The sequence below is a fragment of the Chlorocebus sabaeus genome, chromosome 21 (genome assembly GCF_047675955.1).
Source record: "Chlorocebus sabaeus isolate Y175 chromosome 21, mChlSab1.0.hap1, whole genome shotgun sequence".
Taxonomy (NCBI): domain Eukaryota; kingdom Metazoa; phylum Chordata; class Mammalia; order Primates; family Cercopithecidae; genus Chlorocebus; species Chlorocebus sabaeus.
In genome coordinates, this window is record NC_132924.1 from 1,101,593 (window position 1) to 1,123,885 (window position 22,293).

At 40.0% G+C, this 22,293-nt stretch overlaps 1 protein-coding gene across 1 annotated transcript; it reads left to right on the plus strand.

The window, feature by feature from the left end:
* The first annotated feature begins 1,859 nt into the window (after positions 1 to 1,859).
* Positions 1,860 to 12,444, plus strand: LOC103232973 (uncharacterized). Its single transcript, XM_073008633.1, has 2 exons — positions 1,860 to 1,893; positions 11,464 to 12,444. Exons 1-2 carry the CDS (start codon positions 1,860 to 1,862, stop codon positions 12,438 to 12,440), a joined length of 1,011 nt encoding a protein of 336 aa, XP_072864734.1. The 3' UTR covers positions 12,441 to 12,444.
* The last annotated feature ends 9,849 nt before the right edge of the window (positions 12,445 to 22,293 follow it).

Below are 22,293 nucleotides of genomic sequence, written 5' to 3' on the forward strand. Positions count from 1 at the left end.
TATTTTTAAAAATTGGTTTTATATATTTTTTGTACATGTGGCCTCTCTGCTGACCAACAAAGACAGACTTTTAGTTTTTATTTGTATAGAGTTACATATGCAAATATCTTACTCTAAAGATGTACCAGCCAGGTGCAGTGGCTTATGCCTATAATCTCAGCACTTTGGGAGGCAGAAGTGGGCAGATAATTTGAGGTCAGGAGTTCAAGACCAGCCTGGTCAACATGATGAAACCCCATCGCTACTAAAAATACAAAAGATGATCTGGGCATGATGATGCGTGCCTGTATTCCCAGCTACTAGGAAGGCTTAGGCAGGAGAATTGCTTGAACCTGGGAGGCAGAAGTTGCAGTGAGCCAAGGTGGCACCACTGTACTCCAGCCTGGATGACAGAGTGAGACACCATTAAAAAAAAAAAAAAAATGCACCTTAAGTATAAAAAAAAGTTATATAGCAAGTGAGAGTGTTTGTGTGCAACTTTGTATATGCATTTTCAGAACAGAAAAACAATATTGAAACAAAAAAGATTATTTTATTAAGGGGGATAATTAATGAGAAACCTGGAAACCTTAGAGATTCTCAAAATAAATCTATATTCTGTGCCTTACATTGAATTCATTACTGTAAAATCTTATCCCACCCAAATCTTATCTCAAATGATAATCCCCACGTGTCAGTGGAGATACTTGGTGGGAGGTGATTGGAACAGGGGGGTGATTTCCCCCCATGCTGTTCTCATGATAGTGAGTTCTGAAAAGATCTGATGGTTTTGTAAGTGGTGGTTTTTCCTGCTTTCCCTCTCTCCTGCTGCCTAGTGAACAAGGTACTTGCTTCTCCTTTGCCTTCCACCATAATTGTAGGTTTCCTGAGACCTCCCCAGCCATACAGAATTGTGAGTAAATTAAACCTCCTTTCTGAATAAATTACCCATTCTCTGGTAGTGTCTTTGAAGTAGTGTGAAAACAGACTAATACAGAAAATTAATACTGGGGGTTTGGGGCACTACTATAAAGATAATTGAAAATGTGGAAGTGACTTTGGAACTGGGTGATAGGCAGAGGTTGAAACAGTTTAGAGAGCTCAGAAAAAGAAAGATGTGGGAAAGTTTGGAACTTCCTAGAGACTTGAATGCTTTTGACCAAAATGCTAATAGTGATATGGATGATAAAGTCCAGGCTGAGGTGGTCTCAGATGGAGATGAGAAACATGTTTAAAATGGAAGCGGAACATAAAAGTTTGGAAAATTTGCAGCCTGACCATTAGGTAGAAAATGAAACCCCATTTTTTGAAAAGAAATTCAAGCCACTGCAGAAATTTGCAACAGTAAAGAGGAGCTGAATGTTAATAGACAAGACAATGGGGAAAATGTCTTTAGATCATGTCAAAGATCTGAGACAGGTCCTTCCATCACAGGCCAGGAGCCCTAGGAGGCAACAATGGTTTCATAGTCGAGGCCCAGGGCCCCACTGCTCTATGAAGTCTTGGGACTTAGTGCCCTGCATCCCAGCTGCTCCAGATCCAGCTGTGGCTAAAAGGGGCCAAGGTACAGCTTGGGTTATTTCTTCAAAACGGCAGTCCTCAAGCATTGGTGGCTTCCATGTGTGCTGGGCATGTGAGTGCACATAAGACAAAAGTTGAGTTCTAGGAACCTCTGCCTAGATTTCAGAGGATGTACAAAAATGCCTGGATGTTCAGGCAGAAGTCTTCTACAGGGGCAGAGCCCTCATGGAGAACCTGTAATAGGGCAATGCAGAAGGGAAATGTGGGGTTGGAGCCCTCATGCAGAGTCCCCACTGAAGCTGCCTACTGGAGTTATGAGAAGTCCACTATACTCCAGACCCCAGAATGACAGATCCACCATGAGCTTGCACTGTGCACCTGGAAAAGCCACAGGTATGCAATTCCAGTCCATGAAGGAGCTGCCCAAGGCCATGAGGGCTTACCCCTTTATCAGCATGGCCCAGATGTGGGACATGGAGTCAAATGAGATCATCTGAGAGCTTTCAGATTTAATGACTACCCCAGTGGAATTCAAGCTTGCATGGGGCCTGTACTTCCTTGGTTTTGGCCAGTTTCCCCATTTGAAAGAGTTTGTCTGATTCCTGTACCCCCACTATATCTTGGAAGTTACTAACTTGCTTTTGATTTACAAGTTCATAGGCAGCAGACACTTGCCTTTTCTCAGGTGAGACTTTGGAGTTAGACTCTTGGATTAATGCTAAAATGAGTTGAGACTTTGGGGGACGGTTGGGAAAACATGTTTGGTTTTGAAATATAAACAGGGCATGAGATTTGGAAGGGGCCAGGAGCAGAATGACACTCATGGTGTTCTTGTGATACTGAGAGAGTTCTCATGAGATCGGAAGGTTTTATAAGTGGTCATTTTTCCTGCTCTCCTTCACCTAGTGAAAAAGATATCTGCTTCTCCTTCACATTCTGCCTTTATTGTAAGATACCTGCTTCTCCTTCACCTTCTGCCATTCTTGAGGCCTCCCCAGTCATGCTGATCTGTGAGTCAAATTAGCCTCTTTCCTTTATAATTTACCTAATCTTGGGTGTGTCTTTATAGCAGTGTGAGAATGGACTAATAGACACAGTAACTTAATAACAAAGGTATTATTATCCTCAATTTACAAAGAAAGAAACAGAGCCAAAGAGAGAAATAATTTGCTCACAATAGCAGAGCCAAAGTTGCTTTTGTGAGCAGAGCTCACAAAAACACGAGCAACTTTGACTCCAGGGATAATACTCTTGAATACAACAATAAAAGCCCTTTCAAACAGAAAAGAAGTTACCTTTAACATCCATTCTTAAAAATTTAACAAAAATGAAAATGGATACATTTGTATTGTTATATATGTATATATGTGAATGTATATTATAAATAAGAAATACTTCATATAAGCCAGAAAAAAATAATTATTTTAATGAATAAAATTGAAAAGCAGGTCAATTAATTATTGTTTGCAGATAATATATGTGTTTACTTAGACAACAAAGGCAACTGAAAGGCTATTTTACAAATCTATTCAGGTGGGTAGGCAAAATTCTCAGATGACCCTCAGGTTCCCACTTCAGTGCACACCTGCTGTGTATCCTTCTCTCTGGAGTGTGAGAAAATGTGTGCGACTGTGGTGGAACATTATTCATGTAATTAGGTTACTAAGGTATTGGCTTCCTGTTTATCATAAGAGAGATTATCTTTATTATACTAAACTTAATCAGACATGTTTTTAAGAAAAAGGGTACATCATAGAAAAACACCCCTGTTTCCCTGAAATTAATCAAACTTCTAGGTAAGCCAGGATGTAACCTGCTTATGGTGGGCACATGGCAAGGGATATATTTGTATATTGTCTCTATTTTTGCTTTCAACATGTTGCTTTCAGAAGGAAGAATAGGAGGATCCTACAGCAGAGGAAAATGAAGGGATCTCATTTAGGCAAGAAATAATCACACCTTAAGTGAGACAGCTCAAGAAAAACAGAGACTGGGGGGATGGGGGTGGGTGCCCAAGATGGCCAAATAGGAACAGCTCCAGCCTCCAGCTCCCAGCATGAGCAACGCAGAAGATGGGTGATTTCTGCATTTTCAACTGAGGTACTGGGTTCATCTCACTGGCGCGTGTCGGACAGTCGGTGCTGGTCAGTGGGTGCAGCCCAACCAGCGAGAGCTAAAGCAGGGTGAAGCTTTGCCTCACCGGGGAAGTGCAAGGGGGAAGGGAATTCCTTTCTCTAGTCAAGGGAAACTGAGACAACACCTGGAAAATTGGGTAACTCCCACCCTAATACTGCACTTTACCAAGGGTCTTAGCAAACGGCACACCAGGAGATTATATCCCATGCCTGGCCCGGAGGGTCCCACGCCCATAAAGCCTCCACATTGCTAGCACAGCAGTCTGAGATCTAACTGCAAGACAGCAGTGAGGCTGGGGAAGGGGCTCCCGACACTGCTGAGGCTTAAGTAGGTAAACAAAGCCTCCAGGAAGCTCCACCTGGGTGGAGCCCATGGCAGTTCAAGGAGGCTGGCCTGCCTCTGTAGACTCCACCTCTGGGGACAGGGCATAACTAAACAAAAAGCAGCAGAAACCTCTGCATAGGTAAATGTCCCTGTCTGACAGCTTTGAAGAGGGCAGTGGTTCTCCCAGCATGGAGGTTGAAATCTGAGAACAGACAGACTGCCTGCTCAAGTGGGTCCCTGACCCCTGAGTAGCCTAACTGGGAGACATCCCCCACTAGGTGCAGACTGACACCTCACACCTCACACCTCACGTGGCTAGGTACACCTCTGAGACAAGCCTTCCAGAGCAAGAATCAGACAGTAACATTGCAGTTCAGCAATATTCTATCTTCTGCAGCCTCCCCTGCTGATACCCAGGCAAACAGGGTCTGGAGTCGACCTCAAGCAAACTCCAACAGACCTACAGCTGACGGTCCTGACTGTTAGAAGGAAAACTAACAAACAGAAGGGGCACCCACACCAAAACCCCATCAGTACGTCACCATCATCAAAGACCAAAGGCAGATAAAACCACAAAGATGGGGAAAGAGCAGTGCAGAAAAGCTGGAAATTCAAAAAATCAGAGTGCATCTCCCCCTCCAAAGGAATGCAGCTCATCGCCAGCAACGGAACAAAGCTGGATGGAGAATGACTTTCACGAGTTGAGAGAAGAAGACTTCAGTCAATCAAACTTCCCAGAGCTAAAGGAGGAACTACGTACCCAGTGCAAAGAAACTAAAAACCTTGAAAAAAGAATGGATGAATGGATAACTAGAATAATCAATGCAGAGAAGACCGTAAAAGAACTGATAGAGATGAAAAGCATGACATGAGAACTATATGACAAATGCACAAGCTTCAGTAACTGACTCGATCAACTGGAAGAAAGATTATCAGTGATTGAAGATCAAATGAATGAAATGAAGTGAGAAGAGAAGTTTAGAGAAAATAGAGTAAAAAGAAATGAACAAAGCCTCCAAGAAATACGGGATTATGTGAAAAGACCAAATCTACATCTTATTGGTGTGCCTGAAAGTGATGGGGAGATGGAATCAAGTTGGAAAACACTCGGCAGGATACTATCCAGGAGAACTTCCCAACCTAGCAAGGCAGGCCAACATTCAAATTCAGGAAATACAGAGAATGCCACAAAGATACTTCTCGAGAAGAGCAACTCCAAGACACATAATTGTCAGATTCACCAAAGTTGAAATGAAGGAGGAAAAAATGTTAAGTGCAACCAGAGAGAAAGGTCAGGTTACCCACAAAGGGAAGCCCATCAGACTAACAGCAGATCTCTCGGCAGAAACTCTACAAGCCAGAAGAGAGTGGGGGCCAATAGTCAACATTCCTAAAGAAAAGAATTTTCAACCTAGAATCTCATATCCAGCCAAACTAAGTTTCGTAAGTGAAGGAGAAATAAAATCCTTTACAGACAAGCAAATGCTTAGAAATTTTGTCACCACCAGGCCTGCCCTACAAGAGCTCCTGAAGGAAGCATGAAACATGGAAAGGCACAACCGGTACCAGTCATTGGGAAAACATGTCAAAATGTAAAGACCATCGATGCTAGGAAGAAACTGCATCAACTAACGAGCAAAATAGCCAGCTAATATCATAATGACAGGATCAAGTTCACACATAAAAATACTAACCTTAAATGTAAATGGACTAAATGGTTCAATTAAAAGACACAGACTGACAAATTGGATAAAGAGTCAAGACCCATCAGTGTGCTGTATTCAGGAGACCCATCTCACATGCAGAGACACACATAGGCTCAAAATAAAGGGATGGAGGAAGATCTACCAAGCAAATGGAAAACAAAAAAAGGCAGAGGTTGCAGTCCTAGTCTCTGATAAAGCGGACTTTGAACCAACAAAGATCAAAAGAGACAAAGAAGGCCATTACATAATGGTAAAGGGATCAATTCAACAAGAAGAGATAACTATCCTAAATATATATGCACCCAATACAGGAGCACCTAGATTCATAAAGCAAGTCCTTAGAGACTTACGAAGAGACTTAGACTCCCACGCAATAGTAATAGGAGACTTTAAATCCCCACTGTCAACATTAGACAGATCAACGAGACAGAAAGTTAACAAGCATATCCAGGAATTGAACTCAGCTCTGCACCAAATGGACCTAATAGGCATCTACAGTACTCTCCACCCCAAATCAACAGAATATACATTCTTCTCAGCACTACATCACACTTATTCCAAAATTGACCACATAGTTGGAAGTAAAGCACTCCTCAGCAAATGTAAAAGACAAGAAATTATAACAAACTGTCTCTCAGATCACAGTGCAATCAAACTAGACCTCAGGACTAAGAAACTCAATCAAAACCGCTCAACTACATGGAAACTGAACAACCTGCTCCTGAATGACTACTGGGTACATAACGAAATGAAGGCAGAAATAAAGATGTTCTTTGAAACCAATGAGAACAAAGATACGACATACCAGAATCTCTGGGACACATTTAAAGCAGTGTGTAGAGGGAAATGTATAGCACTAAATGCCTATAAGCGAAAGCAGGAAAGATCTAAAATTGACACACTAACATCACAATTAAAAGAACTAGAGAAATAATAACAAATACATTCAAAAGCTAGCAGAAGGCAAGAAATAACTAAGATCAGAGCAGAACTAAAGGAGATAGACACACAAAAAAGCCTTCAAAAAAATCAATCAATCCAGGAGCTGGTTTTTTGAAAAGATCAACAAAATTGATAGACCGCTAGCAAGACTAATAAAGAAGAAAAGAGAGAAGAATCAAATAGATGCAATAAAAAATGATAAAGGGGATATCACTACCGACCCCACAGAAATACAAACTGCCATCAGAGAATGCTATAAACACGTCTATGCAAATAAACTAGAAAACCTAGAAGAAATGGATAATTTCCTGGACACTCACACTCTCCCAAGACTAAACCAGGAAGAAGTTGAATCCCTGAATAGACCAATAGCTGACTCTGAAATTGAGGCAATAATTAATAGCCTACCAACCAAAAAAAGTCCAGGACCAGATGGATTCACAGCTGAATTCTACCAGAGGTACAAGGAGGAGCTGGCACCATTCCTTCTGAAACTATTCCAATCAATAGAAAAAGAGGGAATCCTCCCTAACTCTTTTTACAAGGCCAACATCATCCTGATACCAAAGCCTGACAGAGATACAACAAAAAAGAGAATTTTAGACCAATATTCCTGATGAACATCAATGTAGAAATCCTCAATAAAATACTGGCAAACTCAATCCAGCAGCACATCAAAAAGTTTATCCACCATGATCAAGTGGGCTTCATCCCTGGGATGCAAGGCTGGTTCAACATACGCAAATCAATAAATGTAATCCAGCATATAAACAGAACCAAAGGCCAAAACCATATGATTATCTCAATAGAGGCAGAAAAGGCCTTTGTCAAAATTCAACAGCCCTTCATGCTAAAAGCTCTCAATAATTTCGGTATTGATGGAACGTATCTCAAAATAATAAGAGCTATTTATGACAAACCCACAGCCAATATCATACTGGATGGGCAAAAACTGGAAGCATTCTCTTTGAAAACTGGCAGAAGACAGGGAAGCCCTCTCTCACCACTCCTATTCAACATAGTGTTGGAAGTTATGGCTAGGGCAATCAAGCAAGAGAAAGAAATAAAGGGTATTAGGTTAGGAAAAGAAGAAGTCAAATTGTCCCTGTTTGCAGATGACATGATTGTATATTTAGAAAACCCCATTGTCTCAGCCCATAATCTCCTTAAGCTGGTAAGCAACTTCAGCAAAGTCTCAGGATACAAAATCCATGTGCAAAAATCACAAGCATTCTTATACACCAGTAACAGACAGAGAGCCAAATCATGAATGCACTCCCTTTCACAATTGCTTCAAAGAGAATAAAATACCTAGGAATCCAACTGATGAGGAATGTGAAGGACCTCTTCAAGGAGAACTACAAACCACTGCTCAGTGAAATAAAAGAGGACACAAACAAATGGAAGAACACACCATGCTCATGGATAGAAAGAATCAGTATCGTGAAAATGGCCATACTGCCCAAGGTAATTTATACATTCAATGCCATCCCCATTAAGCTACCAATGACTTTCTTCACAGAATTGGAAAAAACTGCTTTAGAGTTCATATGGTACCAAAAAAGAGCCTGCATTGCCAAGACAATCCTAAGCCAAAAGAACAAAGCTGGAGGCATCACGCTACCTGACTTCAAACTATACTGCAAGGCTACAGTAACCAAAACAGCATGGTACTGGTACCAAAACAGAGATATAGGCCAATGGAACAGAACAGAGCCCTCACAAATAATACCACACATCTACAGCAATCTGATCTTTGATAAACCTGACAAAAACAAGAAATGGGGAAAGGATTCCCTATTTAATAAATGGTGCTGGGAAAATTGGCTAGCCACAAGTAGAAAGCTGAAACTGGATCCTTTTCTTACTCCTTATATGAAAATTAATTCAAGATGGATTAGAGACTTAAATGTTAGACTTTATGGTTAAAACCCTAAAACCCCTAGAAGAAAACCTAGACAATACCATTCAGGACGTAGGCATGGGCAAGGACTTCATGACTAAAACACCAAAAGCAACGGCAACAAAAGCCAAAATTGACAAATGGGATCTCATTAAACTAAAGAGCTTCTGCACAGCAAAAGAAACTACCATCAGAGTGAACAGGCAACCTACAGAATGGGAGAAAATTTTTGCAATCTACTCATCTGACAAAGGGCTAATATCCAGAACCTACAAAGAACTCAAACAAGTTTACAAGAAAAAAACAAACAACCCCATCAAAAAGTGGGCAAAGGATATGAACAGACATTTCTCAAAAGAAGACATTCATACAGCCAACAGACACATGAAAAAATGCTCATCATCACTGACCATCAGAGAAATGCAAATCAAAACCACAATGAGATACCATCTCACAGTAGTTAGAATGGCGATCATTAAAAAATCAGGAAACAACAGGTGCTGGAGAGGATGTGGAGAAATAGGAACACTTTAACTCTGTTAGTGGGACTGTACACTAGTTCAACTATTGTAGAAAACAGTGTGGCAATTCCTCAAGGATCTAGAACTAGAAATACCATTTGATCCAGCCATCCCATTACTGGGGATATACCCAAAGGATTATAAATCATGCTGCTATAAAGACACATGAATGCGTATGTTTATTGCGGCACTATTCACAATAGCAAAGACTTGGAATCAACCCAAATGTCTATCAGTGACAGACTAGATTAAGAAAATGTGGCACATACACACCATGGAATACTATGCAGCCATATAAAAGGATGAGTTCGTGTCCTTTGTAGGGACATGGTTGCAGCTGGAAACCATCATTCTCAGCAAACTATTGCAAGAACAGAAAACCAAATACGGCATGTTCTCACTTATAGGTGGGAATTGAACAATGAGATCACTTGGACACAGGAAGGGGAACATCACACACCAGGGCCTATTGTGGGGAGGGGGAAGGGAGGAGGGATAGCATTTGGAGATATACCTAATGTAAATGAGGAGTTAATAGGTGCAGCACACCAACATGGCACATGTATACATATGTAACAAACCTGCACGTTGTGGACATGTACCCTAGAACTTAAGTATAGTAATAAAAAAAAAGAAAGAAAGTGATGTCTTAATGTTTATAATTTTATGTTATTATTTTATTTCTTGCTACATTTTTATCAATATTTGCTTTATGTATTTTGAGACCCTGATGTTATAGATGCATGTACATATAGATAGACATAATAGTTATAGATTCCTAGTAAATGGACTCATTTTACCATTATGTAATATCAGACTTTGTCTCATGCTAGTAATGGACTCATTTTCTTTTGTGTGTCCATAAAGAGTTTTTCTTTGTGCTACACTGGAGATTTTATAAAACCTCTTAATGTTGCAATAGTATATTTTAAACTGGTAAAAAAAAGACTTCAGTTGCATAGAAAAATTTGTCCTCATTATATCTACCCTATACTTCTTATTGATGTTGATAATTATATCTTTTTTATGTTTTATGATTATTTTTATGCTTACATCTTTCAAATTTTAAAGAATAACTCAAAATGTTTTCTGTACATCACAATAATGCCACAGAAGTTTATTTTTTGTGTATGCATATGTTTTTCAGAAAGTTATGTGTTTTCATATTTTTTGTTCCCATTATATTATTTTAAGTGGAAAGACCTCTTTCAGCATTTTGTTTAGGGCACATGCAGTGCTTATATGCTTTTCCGGCATTTGTTTATTCTGGAAGATCTTTATTTTTTCTTTATTTTGTAGTATATTTTTGCTGGTTATATTTTCACCATGAATATTTTTTTCAGCACTTTGACCATTTAACACAGTTCTTTTCTAACCGGCAAGGTTTCTGTTGACAAATTCACTGGTTGTCTTGGAGAACTAGGCTTATAAATAATACCTCACTTTTATCTTGCAGCTCCCAAGATTATCTTCTGGTTTGTGACTTTTGAACTTTGCTTAAATATGTGTTATGGATCTTTTTGTGTATATCCTACTTTGTTTGTTTAACTTCTTCATTTTTTACATTACTTTTTTCTTACTTTTAAATTATTTCATTTTCTTTTCTACCTCCACAAATGTTTATTTTTATTATTCCAAGCCTTTTGTTGACATTCTCATTTATCTGATGTCTGGTTTTCCATTTTTTCTCATTGAGCAAAATATGAATTTTCTTAAATTTTAAAAATTAAAATATACATCTTTATTTTTATAGTTGCTGTTTGAAAATTTTGATTTTTTTTATTGGACCATGTTGCCCAAATATTTTGTATACATTGTAATCTTTGGTTGAGATTTAGACATTAACATAAAACTACATTTCACAGTCTTTATAATGCAGCTCTTTCTTGGCATAGCCTGAAACCAATTGTCTTGAGTAGAGATTCTGGGAGTCTCCCAAACATGTTCTCAGGATGTTGTCTTGTCTGCAATTTTGTATTTATTTTTCAGTTAAAAGACTTCTTCATATTTCTCCTTACTGGTCAGTAACTACTTTCTACACCTATTTTCTGTCCATGGTAGGGCAGTCTTTCTGCTGTTGTAACACTTTTGATCTCAGAAGACTTAAAGCTGTCATTAAAGGCACAATGTTCTTCTATTGGGGATGAGGAAGGGCTGTGTTGGGTAAATGTAGCTGACTTTTCTTTTCACTATATATGGTTCTTGACATTGTGCTCACATGGTGCACACACTTTATTTATAAATTTCCAACAAAGGTATTTTGATCACTATGATTTTGTTACATTCATATGTCTATGAAGTAATTATGACCTGTGGTATTTTGATATACCATTTTGCTAATGTACCTTGAATACTTTTATATATTTGATTTGCGCAGTGTATTTATCTGAGTCTAGTAAGTGAAGTAACTTGTGATTTTTATGTTTTTCAGTTACGTGTTCTCATTTCAACCAAGACCCTCAGCCTGAGCAGGGCATAAAAGATTCACTCCAGAAAGTAGTATCAAGAACATATGGAAAATGTGGACATGAGAATTTACAATTAAAAAAATGTTGTCAAAAAGGGGATGAGTGTGAGGTGCACAAAGGAGGTTATAATGAAGTTAACCAACATTTGTCAAATACCCAAAACAAAATATTTCAGACTCATAAATGTGTCAAAGTCTTGGATAAATTTTCAAATTCCAATAGACTTAATACAAGATATACTAGAAAGAAACATTTGAAATGTGAAAAATATGGCAAATCATTTTGCATGCTCTCACACCTAAATCAACATCAGATAATTCATACTACGGAGAAGTCCTACAAATGTGAAGAGTGTGACAAATCCTTTAACCGCTCCTCAAACCGTACTACACATAAAAGAATTCTTACTGGAGAGAAACCCTACAGATGTGAGGAATGTGGCAAGGCCTTTAGCTGGTCCTCAAACCTTACTAGACATAAGAGAATTCACACCGGAGAGAAACCCTACACATGTGAAGAATGTGGCCAAGCCTTTAGGCGCTCCTCAACACTTACTAACCACAAGAGAATTCATACTGGAGAGAGACCCTACACATGTGAAGAATGTGGCAAAGTCTTTAGTGTATCCGCAGCCCTCACTTACCACAAAAGAGTTCATACTGGAGAGAAACCCTACACATGTGAAGAATGTGGCAAAGCCTTTAACTGCTCTTCGACCCTTAAGACACATAAGATAATTCATACTGGAGAGAAACCCTACACATGTGAAGAATGTGGCAAAGCCTTTAGCTGCTCCTCAACTGTTAAGGCACATAAGAGAATTCATACTGGAGAGAAACTATACAAATGTGAAGAATGTGACAAAGCTTTTAAGTGGCATTCAAGTCTTGCTAAACATAAGATAATTCATACTGGAGAGAAACTCTACAAATGTGAATAATGTGGCAAAGTCCATCCCTCAGGCCTTATAATACATAAAATAATTTATACTAAAAAAAAAGCACTACAAGTGTAGGGAATGTGGCCAAGCCTTTATCTAGGTCCAAACCTTAATTGTACATAAGGGAATTCAAATTGTGAAAAATCTTATAAATGTATAAAAATGTAACAAAGCCTTTAACCAACTCTCAAACCATAATGAATCTAAGATAATTTATTTAAAAACAGATGAAGTCTCACTCTGTCACCCAGGCTGGAGTGCAGTGGCATGATCTCAGTTCCCTGCAACCTCCACCTCCTGGGTCCAAGTGATTCTTCTGCCTCAGCCTGCCAAGTAGCAGCGACTACAGGCACTTGCCACTATGCCTGGCTAATTTCTGTATTTTTAGTAGAGATAGGGTTTCACCATGTTGGCCAGGCTGGTCTTGAACTCCTGACCTCGGGTGATCCACTCACCTTGGCATCCCAAAGTGCTGGGGTTATAGCTGGGGATCACCACACCTGGCCTGCCAGTGGTTTAAACTGCAAATAAGTTGAAGAATTTTGTTCTCATAAATCAAGTTTGTATTCTTTTTTACCCTATTTAGATTTTTTTAAAAAATGTGTGGGTAGATAGTATGCATACACATGCTGAGACCAGTTCAGTTGGGGAGACCCTAACCCAGTGGTACTAGAGGAATTAAAGACACAAACACAGAAATATAGGGGTGTGAAGTGGGAAATCACAGATCTCACAGCCTTCAGAACTGAGAGCCTCGCATATTTATTAGCAGCAAGCCAGTCATTAGCATTGTTTCTATAGATATTAAATTAACTAAAAGTATCCCTTATGGGAAATGAAGGGATCAGCCAAATTAAAGGAATAGGTTGGGCTAGTTAACTGCAGCAGGAGCATGTCCTTAAGGCACAGATTGCTCATGCTACTGTTTGTGGCTTAAGAGTGTCTTTAAGCTGTTTTCTGCTCTGGGTGGGCCAGGTGTTCTTTGCCTTCATTCTGGTAAACCCACAACCTTCCAGCATGGGCTTTATGGCCATCATGAACATGTCACAGTGCTGCAGATATTTGATGGCCAGTTTTGGGGCCAGTTTATGGCCAGATTTTATGGGGCTTGTTCCCAACGTACACACTTACAGCATATGTGAGACATTTTAATGCAGGCATACACTATTTAATGATCACAACAGAGTAAATGAGGTATTCCTCACCTCAAGCATGCATTTATTGAACAATCCCATTATACAGTTTTAGTTATTTCAATATGTGCAATCCACCATGAGCTTGCACTGTGCACCTGGAAAAGCCACAGGCACTCAATTCCAGTCCTTGAAGGAGCTGCCCAAAGCCATGAGGGTCCACCCTTTGCATCAGCATGCCCCACATGTGAGACATGGAGTCAAATGAGAACATCTCAGAGCTTTAAGACTTAATAACTGCCCTGTTGGAATTCAAACTTGCATGGGGCCTGTAGCTCTTTGGTTTTGGCCATTTTCTCCCATTTGAAATGGCAGAATTTATCTAATGCCTGTAACCCCATTGTATCTGGGACGTTTCTAACTTGCTTTTGATTTACAGGCTCATAGGTACTTGCCTCGCCTCAGATGAGACTTTGGAGTTAGACTTTTGGGTTAATGCTAATTAAGTTAAGACTTTGGGGGATTCTTGGGAAAGCATGTTTGGTAAAAAGGGCATGAAATTTGGAAGGGGCCATGGGTGGAATGATACTCATGGTGTTCTCATGATAATGCATGAGTTCTCACTAGATCGGATGGTTTTTTAAGTGGTCATTATTCCTGCTCTTCTTCACTTAGTGAAAAAGATACCTGCTTCTCCTTCACCTTCTGCCATTATTGTAAGGTTCCCAGCCATGCTGAACTGTGAGTCAAATTAACCTCTTTTCTTTAAAATTTACCTAGTCTTGGGTGTGTCCTTATAGCAATGTGAGAATGGACTAACAGACACAGTTACTTAATAACAAAGGTATCATTATTATCTTTAATTTACAAAGAAAGAAATCTCTTCAGGTGGCTAGGCAAAATTCTCAGGTGACCCTCAGGTTCCCACTTCAGTGCACACCTGCTGTGTATGCTTTTCTCTTTAGTGTGACAAAATGTGTGACTGTGTTGGGACATTATTCATGTAATTATGTTACTAACGTATTGGCTTCCTGTTTATCATAACAGAGATTATCTTGATTAGACTAAACTTAATCAGAGGTGTTTTTAACAGAAAGAGCACATCATGGAGAAACACCCCTGCTTCCCTGAAATTAATCAAACTTCTTGGTAAGCGATGCTGTAAGCTGTTTATTGTGTCACATGGCAAGGGATATATTTGTATATTGTCTCCATTTCTGCCTTCAACATGTTGCTTTCAGTAGAGAGAATAGGAAGATCACATGGCAGAGGAAAAAGAAGGGATCTCATTAATGCAAGAAATAATCACCCCTCATCTGGGACAGCTTAAGAAAAACAGAGACCAGAACATGACCACATCAATGGGAAACAAAGGCAACTTGGTTGAAAGGGTTCACTGGCATTATGAAGCAATGTCTACACAGCCGAAGTAAATGATCAGCCTCTGGGATACCAATAGTCTACCAACACAGCTGAATTCATTCTCATTCTGATTAAGTTAGCATTCTGCACCATTCTGGTAACTCAGTTTTACATAATTCATGACGAAAATACCATCAGGGTGTGGTGGCTCACGCCTGTTATCCCAGCACTTTGGGAGGCGAGGCGGGTGGATCACCTGAAATTGTGAGTTCGAGATCAGACTTACCAACATGGAAAAACGCCATCTCTACTAAAAATACAAAATTAACAGGGCATGGTGGCGCATGCCTGTAATCCCAGCTAGTCAAGAGGCTGAGGCAGGAGAATCGCTGGGAGAACCCGGGAGACAGAGGTTGCGATGAGCTGAGATCGTGCCATTGCACTCCGTCTTGGGCAACGAGAGTGAAGCTCCATCTCCCTCCCACCAAAAAAAAAGGAAAAGAAAAATACCATGTAGACCAGTGAGTACTATCCTAGAATTGAACTTATCATGAAAAAGCATAGCCAATTCTTTAATTTCAACATTGGAAAATGTTGAAAAAATAATGAATTCATTAATAATAATCTGACTTTCTAATTTTAGAGTATTCTACCATTCTGTAATACAATATTGACCTTTGATCACCTTAACATGAATATTTCTTAAATACGTATATTTTTATGTAGTTTCTCTTTTAGATTAAGACACTTAGAGCAAACAATTAGAGAAAACATTTGAAATAAAATAAAAGTCATCAGACCCACTTCTTTAAATGGCTTGGCATAATTGGTTCTTTGAAAGATGCAAAGACAAGATTTTGGCTTAGCCCAATTATTAAGTCCTTGACCTTTTGAAATCTAATATCCTGGCTAAAAAATTAGGAGGGAATATGTTTTAGGTGACTGCCTAGATTGTCCAAGGCAATATGAGAAGAATTTTAAAAATTAAGCAAGAAAATGCATACTACATACACACATTACTCTTCTCTGCTTTGCTTTAACATTGAAAGATTGGAAATTGCAAATCTAGTCCCTCAATTTAGGGAAAATTAACAAAAGATTCATGCTTCAGCTGTGCAAGTTATTGTATGAAACTTATAGGTAACAGATGACTTTATCTGCAAAAAACAAAATAGTGTGACTAGATTCAGTAACTATCTAGCCATGCAAATGATAGATCAATTAGGTTAAGATCCTAACAGGTGCATGTAGAAAGCATTTATGTGCAATCTCTCTATTGTCTTTGTCCAGGTATGACAGTTATTACCTTACCTGTGTTTTGGGACCAGGTATATGTACCGTTTGAAATCTGGGCAATATTATGACCCTCCCCCAAACACCTTTTTCTGTCTCCTTACAGAGATACCAATTTTTCCTGAATGACTCAGGGTGAATACTGGGAACTGAGAATGCTCAGTGTTCAGAGTTGATTACTTGGAACAGAGTTAACACATTTCTTCGATATTATGAAGACATTTTATGAATCTTACTCTGCCTCAGAAAGGCATTTTTTTTTTCTTGAGACGGAGTTTCCCTCTTGTTGCCCAGGCTGGAGTTCAATGGCACTATCTTGGCTCTACTCAACTCTGCCTCCTGGGTTCAAGCCAGTCTCCTGCCTCAGCCTCCCCAGTAGTATATGAAAGAGATCTGTTTCATATAATGTAAATATGCTTAAAAGTACTAAACATAGAGCTTAAGTATATAACTTTAAAATGTTTAAGATGGTAATTATATGTTTTTAATCACAAATATTTACATCTTTCAAAAAATAGTTACATTTATAAAAAATTACTTCAAATAACAATTGTTTTTCTCACACAATAACATATATTCACACAATAAATAGATGGTAATTTTAGACTGTCTTTCTGACTACTCATCCAGACAATAAAACACTGACAACCACCCGAGAAAAGAAATAAACAAGATAATTAATAAACAAAATGGGACAATATTTACACAGGCAAATATCACATAAGTAACTTTTATAGGCAATAGGAACGTCTGACTTGTGGAGCTGGGCACGGTGGCTCATGCCTGGAATCTCAGCACGTTGGAAGGTCAAGGAGGGCAGATCACAAGGTCAGACATTCGAGACCAGCCTGGCCAGCATGATGAAACCCCATCTTTACTAAAAATACAAAAAATTAGTCGGGCTTAGTGGTGCGCGCCTGTAGTCCCAGCTACTCAGGAGGCTGAGGCAGAATTTCTTGAACCGGGGAGGCAGAGTTTGCAGTGAGCCTGGCACCTGCCACTACACTCCAGCCTGGGCGACAGAGTGAGACTCCATCTCAAAAAAAAGAAAAAAGAAATATCTAACTTATACTTGTTTTTAAAAATTTTCCCCAAGTGAAACCCAGTGATTTATATTTGAGTTAAACACCACATTTTTTTTTTAGATGGAAGTTCACTCTTGTTGCCCAGGCTGGAGAGCAATGGCATGATCTTGGCTCACCACAACTTCCGCCTCCCGGGTTCAAATGATTCTCCTGCCTCAGTCTTCCAAGTAGCTGGGATTACAGGCATGTGCCACCATGCCTGACTAATTTCGTATTTTTAGTAAAGACGGGGTTTCTCCATGTTGGCCAGGCTGGTCTCGAACTCCTGACCTCAGGTGATCCACCTGCCTCGGTCTCCCAAAGTGCTGGAGTTACAGGTGTGAGCCACCTTGCCCGGCCCTCTTAAACATCACATTTTTATAAATAATTCGGAGTGAAAAATTACCATCCAAATCATAAATGTAAGGTTAAAAACAAAATACAATTAAATAATCAAAAGGAACCTATATGAAAAAACCATGAAGTAAAATGGAGTTAAAAACAAAAATAAAACATGTTGAAATACTGAGTATTAGCATAGATGTATCAGAATATAATTTTTTAAATAACTACAGTTTTCAAATGTGACTATGAACTTATGAAAATCTGGCATTTTAAATTATTGGCATGCAATGTATAGCAGTAAAAATTTCACAAAAAAATATATTAGAAGAATTAGTAAAAGTCTAATGAAAATAGAACCTTTTTTTTTTTTTTTGAGACAGAGTTTTGCTCTGTTGCCCAAGCTGAAGGGCAGTGGCATTATCTCGGCTCACTGCAACTTCTGCCTCCCAGGTTTAAGCGATTCTCCTGCCTCAGCCTCCCGAGTAGCTGGGACTACAGGTGCATGCCACCCTGGGACTACAGGTGCATGCCACCATGCCCAACTAATTTTTGTATTTTTAGTAGAGACGGGGTTTCGCCATGTTGGCCAGGATGGTTTCGATCTCGTGACCTTGTGATCCGCCTGCCTCAGCCTCCCAAAGTGCTGGAATTACAGGCGTGAGCCACCGTGCCCAGTTGAAAATGGAACCTTTTAATTAATAAATATTTAAAAGATACTAGGTAAAGTTATTTCTGTTATTAATATATGCTTGCTATTACACAAATTATAAGATCTATAATATAGCCATATGAACACAAGAAAATAATATGGCAAAGCAAAAACAATATTTTTTATAATACTGTGAGATTAATTATATATAAAATAAATATTGGAATTAAATTGTATCATTATTTAGGTATAGGTGGAGAAAAATGAGTAAAATACTAATGATGCCTGTAATGGTGGTGCATGAATTACTTTTAACTCAGGGATAAAAGATACGAGGCAAAAGTATTAAAAATACAGATAGCTTAAACAATTTATTATGAAATGCACAATATAAAAAATGTAGTGTAATAAAAATCATTTATTGAAGAGAGTAACATTGTTGAGTCTTTCTATACATCAAAGTTGAATTGTTATTATCATAAGCTAGACTCTCCTGAATGGGCCCGGCTCTCAGAGAGGATTTTCACCCATCGCTGGGCCAGTCATATAGGTGATGTGTCTCTCCTCTGTTGCCTGGACCCTGCCCAAGTAAGAATTGTGTTGTATCACTTACCCAGCACCCAGGTGATATGACTCCCATGTCTGGTTCCTGCGCACAGGTGAAATTGTGACATATACATGGTCACAGCTCAAAGGTGAGATGATGACTCTCATACTTAGATCCAGCTAAGAGAACAGATTTTGACTCTGATATCTAGACTTGGGACAACAGTCCTGGGTCTCCTACTTAAATAAAGGACATAGTGTATTATGATACTGAGGCACATTGTATGAAGCCCGCATGTGATACAGTGTCATAACAGGACCCAGAACAAAGGTGAGATTGTGACTGTCATGCACATCCAGCTGAAAGAATTGTCACCCTCACACATAGACAGTGCTCACTGGTGAGGTCCTAAATCTCACATGCAAACTCAATCCAGACTTGGAATTGTGACTATCATATGTAGATGCAGCTACAGGTGAGATAGTGACTGATTTTTTCTTTTTTTTTTTTTTTTTTTTGAGACGGAGTCTCGCTCTGTCCTCCAGGCTGGAGTGCAGTGGCCGTATCTCAGCTCACTGCAAGCTCCGCCTCCTGGGTTTACGCCATTCTCCTGCTTCAGCCTCCCGAGTAGCTGGGACTACAAGCGCCCGCCACCTCGCCCGGCTAGTTTTTTGTATTTTTTAGTAGAGACGGGGTTTCACCGTGTTAGCCAGGATGGTCTCGATCTCCTGACCTCGTGATCCGCCCGTCTCGGCCTCCCAAAGTGCTGGGATTACAGGCTTGAGCAACTGTGCCCAGCCTGATAGTGACTGGTTTTTGAACCCAGCTCACAGGAATAGCAATGGAACTCATACCTGGACCCAGTCAATAGCAGAAATTCACAATCTGGGACATTTTCCAGCTAAAGGTATAAGAGTCAACACCTCTTGTGGGTTGAGTTCAACTATGCAAGTCAATCACAACAGTAGACTAAATCAATGCATGAGAGCCCAAATCTCACCAACAGACTGTGTTTTGATAGGGGAAGCACATCCCCTAGGTGTTCTGAATCCTGGACTTGGTGTTATCATCTCATCTGTCGATTGGATTGATGTATAAGATTCACAGTTCCAACTCCATTGGCTCTTGGTGTGTGATTCAGAACCTCAACAGTGGGTTCTGTTAATGTGGAAGGATGATAATCCTTACTTTTGTCTGAGTTTGCATACAACAGCCACAATTTTCCCTGTGTGCTGGCCTCTGTTATGGCACTCTTTATAGCACTTGAGGGCTTCATACAATGTGCATGGAAATCATAGTTCTCTGTGACTATACTACAATTTGAAGACCCAGGACCTTAGTTTTTGCCTTAAGACTAACTACAAGAGTCAATATATCTCTAGATGAGTCATCAGTCCACCCGTAAGCTGTGCCCATGTGTATTTCCCAATTCCAACTGTGGAGACAGACCAGGCACAAGGGTTGCATCACCTGGGTGCTGGCCAGAGATATGTCACAATTGCCACTTTGGGCAGGGTCAAAATCTCCTGAGTGCAGAGACAATTCAGGAGGGTCACGTCACCTATGTGCTCGGCCAGCAATATGTCACAATGCCCTCTGTGGGCAAGGCCAAGCAGGACAGTTACATTACCTAGAAGCTGGAGCCAGTGCTATGTCACAATGCCTCTTGGGGGCAGGGATCAGGCAGGAAAGAAGAGTCACATCACTTAGCTGATGGGTCTAGAGATATTTCACAATGTTCACAATGCCTTCTGTAATAAGAACCCAGGAAAAATAGTTGCATAATTTGGGTTGGAGTCACTTCACTTTGATGATTGGCCCAGAGATATATTGCAATTTCTCCTGAGAACAGGGCTCATGCAGAAGAGGAACACCTGGATACTTGGCCCAGTGGCATTACCATCCCTTATGTAGAAAGGGCACAGGTAGCAAAAGAAAGTCACATTACCTAGCTGTATATCACAATCATTTGGTTAGCAGAGCACAGCCAATAGAGGAGAGTCATATTCCAAACTGGTGAGCTCAGTGACATGTCAAAATCCTTAATGGAGGCAGAACATAAGTAAGAAAGTAGAGCCACATCATATAGGTGATGGGCCCAGAGACATGTCACTATGTACCCTGTGGGCAGAGCCCAGGTTGGAGAGTGACATTCACCTAGGGGCCTGGTTCAGGTATATTTCAGAATCTGAACTCCCAATTGTTAGCTAGGCTTCCACAGAACAGAAAAATCAATCAGCTGCTGGGTAAAAGTATATGTTACACCTGCAGGAAGGTCTGTGAATAAGATTCATAATCCCACATATTTCAGGGTTCAGCTGTAAGAGTCAACACCTTCTGTGAGTTGTGTCCAAGCGTGAGAGACAGAATCTCAGTGGTGGACAAGATCCATGAGGGAGAGCCTCCGCTCCACATGTCAACAGCGTCTCAGTAGGGTAGCCACATGCTCACAGTTTTGCTGAATCTTGGTTTGAGAGTCACCCTCCTAACTGTGGACCAGATCCACATAGGAGAGTCACAATGTCACCCTTCAACTTCCTTCAGATGTAAAATTCAGAACCGCATTAGTGGGCTGTGTTTATGTGAGAGGATGACAATCCTTACTGTTGGCTGGGTGTACATAGCAGGGTAACAATCTCCCCTGTGTGCTAGGCTGTGTTATTACACTCTTTGTACCACAGAGAGTTCCATAGGGTATGTGTGAGTCTGCTCGGAAACTTTAGTGGTGATATAATCCCATGATACTGCCCATGGCCTTAATTAGGCCCAGGCACAAGAGTCAATACTTCTCTTATTGGCTGGATTCAAGTATGAAAGTTATCACCTTGCCTGTAAGCTGGGTTCAGAAATGAGTCACCATCTTATCTGTGACTGGATCTACACACAATAGGCATAATTCCAACTCTAGACTCTGCCTACAAGTGAGATTCAGGATCTCACCAGTGGTCTCTGTCCGTGTGTGAGGGTGACAATCCTGTCAGCTGGGTGTGCATAGGAGAGGAGTAACCTTATCTCTGTGTTAAGTCCTGCTGTGACACTCTGTGTACAACCCGAGGGCTTTATATGATATCTGTTAATGTTATAATCTTCTGTGAACTTTGTTCAAGTAGGAGATCCTGGACATACCCATTGTTCTAAGCCTAGCTACAAGACGCAAAATCTATTATCTTCATCCAGGTATGAGAGTTATTACCTTACCTGTGTTTTGAGCCCAGATATATGTCACAATTTGAACTCTGGGCAGGACCCAGGAAGAAAAATCACATCACCTAGGTGCTGAGTACAGCAATGTATTAAAATCCTCCATAGTACAGGGCTCGCCCTGGCAGGAGAATCACATCACCTAAGTGCTTGGCCCAGGTGTATGTAACAATCCCATCGGATGCATGCTGGGCCCACACATGAGAGTCACATTACTCAGATGTTAGACAAAAGTATATGTCACAATCACACCTTCAGT

What these genes read in the sequence shown, in the direction of transcription:
- LOC103232973 (XM_073008633.1), top strand. Translation starts at nt 1,860, where the DNA reads ATGAGCTTGCACTGTGCACCTGGAAAAGCCACAG. An exon ending in TGCACCTGGAAAAGCCACAG is followed by an intron (nt 1,894 to 11,463) that starts GTATGCAATTCC and finishes TATGTTTTTCAG; the next exon opens with TTACGTGTTCTCATTTCAAC.